This window comes from Hippocampus comes, unplaced genomic scaffold (genome assembly GCF_001891065.2).
Source record: "Hippocampus comes isolate QL1 unplaced genomic scaffold, H_comes_QL1_v1.1 scaffold136, whole genome shotgun sequence".
Classification (NCBI taxonomy): Eukaryota; Metazoa; Chordata; class Actinopteri; order Syngnathiformes; family Syngnathidae; genus Hippocampus; species Hippocampus comes.
This window is the reverse complement of record NW_017805840.1, coordinates 764,826-769,740: the sequence shown is the minus strand read 5'-3', so window position 1 is coordinate 769,740 and position 4,915 is coordinate 764,826. Positions and strand designations below refer to the sequence as shown.

Here is a 4,915-nt window from a genome sequence, read left to right as displayed (position 1 = left end):
TCTGTGAGGTATCTACACTCTATGAACTCATTCTTCAATGTTACACGCCGCAAAACCTGACATGAAAAAGCGAAACAAAACTTTGTCACACCAGGCAACGAGAGCCCCCGAAACCGGCCAGACAGGACCAGTTAGGTTGGCAAGAATGTCACGCAATAACACATCACATAACGCATTATTTTCCACAATACAGGGATGCTTTATGTTATTTAGCAGCGTTGAGTAGTGGCGATTGATTCGGCGTCACTTGCGACGACATACGTGACGAGGTTTTGCTAATTTTGGACGTAAATGAGCTCATCGGGTGCTTTAAAATGGCAAATTTTTCAATGGACTCTGGTTCCCCCCCAAGAGTGCGGACCACTTGCTGCAGTCCGTCTCCACTTGTTAAGGCCAGCAGTATTTCCGGGTTCGAATCCACACACACTCACGCGCACACACAAACGCCCGCTCATCCCATACAAACACGCCACACGGCTCCTTTAAGAAAAGCCTCGAGCCGGAATGATGAACCCTCCTCCTCCTCCTCCTCCTCTTCATCCACCACCACCTCCTCCTCCTCCTTCTCCTCCTCTTGAGCTCTTCCACTCGTCTTTGCATAAGTAAATCAAGCCGCGGGAGAGCGGGCAGCCAGCAGCCGCCGAAGCCAGGAAGAGACGCTTCATTCCCGGCCGCGAGTGGGAGCGCCGAGCCGGTGTTAGATCCAGCGGACCAAAACCAGTGAAGGAACCCCGCCGACGAGCAAGCAACGCCGGACACACGGGGGAGCCTAAAACGAACCATGAGAACCACCGGGTGTCTTTTAAAGCTTTGAATTTATTTTGGTTTTTGGGGGGTTGGGGGGTGGGGGGACTCGGAGCGAGACGGAGATCCGAGGATCGTCTCTCCTCGGCCGGGTTCAACTTGGCCGGCACCGTGGTGACTGGCTGGAGGGGAGAAGACCCCCAAAACCACAATCCCAAAGGATTTTTTTTATTTTGCATTATTTTTATGTTTGCTTTTTTAAATGTAACCCCACCTCCCTTCAATTTTTGTTTGGATTTGCTAATTTGCCGTGCAAGGCTGGCTTCCGAGTGGATTTAAGTGGGGCTGGAATCACGAACGGCGGGCAGCGAGGAGGCTTATGGCGCAAAGGGTACGTAGAACCAAAGCAAGCAGCCAAACACGCGTGGACTTCATGAAAAAAGTTACTTTTGGTGTCTTTTTTTTTTTTGGTAGGGGGGTACCAACATTACGCACGGACGACCTCGCTTTGCATTGCACCCCCCACCCTCCTCCCTACTCGCACACGCATCCATCTACACACTTCTTTCGTGGACGTGTTTTTGCAGATGACTTGTGACAGCACTGCGTGGATTCTCTTGGTGACAAATCTCAAACATTTGTCTCGTGACTTGAGATCTCCACGCACCCCCCCCCCCACGCCAACATCCCTCCACTATCTCATAAAATGCACCGAAACGTACGATTTAAAAAGTCATATTTCATAGAGAAATAACTACAAATATAATTTGATTGACACACTGTGTGCAAAAATCTGTCACGCTGACTTGCTTTTGCACCTGGTCGCCTGGAGGCTTGTTAGCCTTGTTTTCCAAATAACTTGCCAATCAACACTGGAAGACTTCGTTTAAAATGTTCTAAACAAAGCAACACTTTGTCCAAGGCAAGTGAAGATACTGTCTTGCAAAAAAATAAATTTTAGTGGCAAAGGTGTGTACTTATTGCACTATTTTAAGACTTTAAAGCTTCGGGAAAACTCTGCGAAAACGCACTTTATTACTGGCGAGTTAATTGTGCTAATTCCTCGAGTCCAATCTTTGACGTCGCGGCATCAAACAAAACCTACGTGTGAAAAAGTTTGATTTTAGGAAAAGCCCATTGCAGTTTGATGTTAAGCGGTTCCAAAAGTAACAATCTGTGGTTTGAATTAAATCACTTGGCATGTCAGCATCTTCGGCTCGAATACTTCCTTTTTTTCCTGTTTTAAAATGCTTAAAAAGTTGGTTTATTTCCTACGCTCGCTCCTTTTTTTAAAATTGAGGTAAACACTACTTGAATAATAATTACATTTGTGAGTGTAATAGTGCAATTCTCGTGTGTGTGTGTGTGTGTGTGTGTGTCGTTCCGGTGCAGTACGAAGACTTGCCCCACTACGGGATGGACGGGGTGGGCATCCCGACCACCATGTACGGAGATCCGCACGGCGCGCGCTCCATGCAGGCCGTGCACCTCAACCACGGGCCCCAGCTGCACTCGCACCAGTACCCGCACACGGCGCACACCAACACCATGCCCCCCAGCATGGGCTCGTCGGTGAATGACGCGCTCAAGAGGGACAAGGACGCCATATACGGGTACGGGGCTCCGGAGGGATTTGGGTGAGGGACTTCCGAGAAATTCGGCGGGGAGCTCGGCTTGCGTTGCCCGCGGACAGTGAGGGCTTGGCGGGCTTGACTCGCTCAGCGTGTCGCTGAGTCGGGGTGGATTTCTGTGTCCATTTTTTTTTTTAAACCGGACTGATTATATTTTATCATTTGCGATAATATACACTTTTATGCGTTGTTATAAAAGTATATTGCGCATTTAAATAATAATTTAAACCAAGTGGAAATAATTACAGTCTATTGCTAATTGAATTAATCGGAGCCCATTAAAAATGAAATCTGCGTTTCGTTCAGACTGGTGCTGGCTGTTCATGCACTTTTTTTATGTCTGTTTAGAATTTACGGAAAATGTATTTTTGTTACATAAAGTAACGGATTAAAATATATCTACCTCGTTTCCAACTTGTTAGCATTGCTCAACCTCACCCTATATCTTCTGTAGAAGAAATACACTAAACGTGCACACAACGCGCAGAATTGTGTTTCGCTTTGCAGCCTCCCTGCATGCATGAATGCATGCAGGCTCCCCACGGGGAAATCGCTGCAAAAATAAAACAATATATAAATACATATATGGGGGGTGGGGGGGCATGGCTGCCCAAATCCAGCCTGCAGTCGTCTTGACCCCGGCGCTGACATTTGCTATTGTGTGCTCATACTCTCTAAATGTGTGTGTGTGTGTGCGTGTGTGTTACTATGCAGGCACCCCTTGTTCCCTCTGCTTGCACTGATTTTCGAGAAATGTGAATTAGCGACGTGCACCCCCAGAGAGCCCGGCGTGGCGGGAGGGGACGTGTGCTCGTCCGAGTCCTTCAACGAGGACATCGCCGTGTTTGCCAAACAGGTCAGCAAGCAGCCCCAAAGCACTAAAAAAATCAACTTAGGAGAAAATTCTTCGGGGAGGGGGCTCAGTGTCTTTTACTGCCAGTGTTGATGATATGTGACGTGTTTTTGACATGATTATCACACGACTTCTTGGTTTTTAGATTCGTGCAGAAAAACCTTTATTTTCATCAAATCCAGAATTGGATAATCTGGTAAGTGTCTTAAAGTTGTTTTATTGTAACGTTTGAGTGTTTGCTCCTTTTATAGACTGCACTTTATATCACTAATATTAACCGCACGTGACGTCACTTTGGGGACGTGTAGTTAAATGAAAAGAAGGCGCTAATTGGCTTGATTTGTGTTTTTTTTTTGTTTGTTTTTGCAGATGATTCAAGCCATTCAAGTGTTACGGTTTCACCTGCTGGAGCTGGAAAAGGTAAGAAAAGCAAATCTCTTTCTCTCGCTTCCTAATTTGCATCACTGTATTTTTGCGAGTCGCTTATAATTAGCGTTCAAATCAATCAAGCTACTTTTTTTTTCCCCCCCTCCTCCGACCTCATCCTCCCGGTACGTGTTAATCAGCGTTGGCGGACAGGTTCTGATGCATTTTTCTTCAAGTCTTGCTATACTGTATTCTTGATTTTGGGTTGGGGGGGGGCGTTTAGTCCAGGAGTGCTCGAAATCCGATCGTCACGCGGGGGTGGCTGCCGGTGGGATTTTTCACACGCGTGTTGAGTGTGTCGTGGCCCGTGTGAGCCCTCGTGTCACTGCCAATTTTCGGGGATATCTCCATCCTTGGGGGGCAAGGGGGAGCGGGAGGGGGAGGGGGGGTGAAATACAGTCATCTTGCACCGCCCTGGCCACCTCATTAGGTACACCTGCATGCACAGATCTAGCATCGCGCTAGAACAGAGTTGTTCTTTGAGAGATATAACGATCATTATTTTGGCTGTTAGGAGCACAGAGGGCGTCAAAATATGAGAAAGACCTCAATCTTGCACACTTTGTCGACTCGGATTTATTTATTTCTCCTCAGAAAAGACAGTGCAGGTGTGCAAAATGGTTTCACTTGAGATAAATATGATTCTGAATTGTAAAAGAAACAGGTTCTTGTATATAAGCTACTCCTCTTGTTGTCATATGCAATGTTGTTGTTTTCGGTTTGATAGACAGCAAAGCGAGTGTGAGAGCCATGACATTACAAGCACCCCTAAAACGTTCAATCTTGCACACTTTGTCGACTCGGATTTATTTATTTCTCCTCAGAAAAGACAGTGCAGGTGTGCAAAATGGTTTCACTTGAGATAAATATGATTCTGAATTGTAAAAGAAACAGGTTCTTGTATATAAGCTACTCCTCTTGTTGTCATATGCAATGTTGTTGTTTTCGGTTTGATAGACAGCAAAGCGAGTGTGAGAGCCATGACATTACAAGCACCCCTAAAACGTCACACCTAATTCATTGTCATGATCCCTTTTTTTTTAGCTCCCAAGATTGATACGTGTGCCAAATTGTTTGACCAATGATTGGTGTTGTTTCGATGGATAAAAAAAGAAAAAAAAGTTGCTTGACTATCATGTCCTTCCGTCGTTCTGTTCAAATGTTTGATTTGACTAATTTCTTGTGACTTGTTTTATAGTGTGTGTGTGTGTGTGTGTGTGTGTGTGTGTGTGTGTGTGTGTGTGTGTGTGTGTGTGTTTGT

General features: G+C 45.9%; 1 protein-coding gene across 1 annotated transcript in view; it reads left to right on the top strand.

Moving 5' to 3' along the window:
- The first annotated feature begins 439 nt into the window (after nucleotides 1-439).
- Nucleotides 440-4,915, top strand: part of LOC109526692 (homeobox protein Meis1) — a 104,939-nt gene continuing 100,463 nt past the window's right edge. The window contains exons 1-5 of the mRNA XM_019888136.1: nucleotides 440-1,135; nucleotides 2,137-2,357; nucleotides 3,090-3,231; nucleotides 3,374-3,424; nucleotides 3,598-3,648. Of these exons, the coding sequence (XP_019743695.1) occupies nucleotides 1,124-1,135; nucleotides 2,137-2,357; nucleotides 3,090-3,231; nucleotides 3,374-3,424; nucleotides 3,598-3,648 (477 nt within the window). The 5' untranslated portion in view covers nucleotides 440-1,123. The remainder of the gene's footprint in view (nucleotides 1,136-2,136; nucleotides 2,358-3,089; nucleotides 3,232-3,373; nucleotides 3,425-3,597; nucleotides 3,649-4,915) is intronic.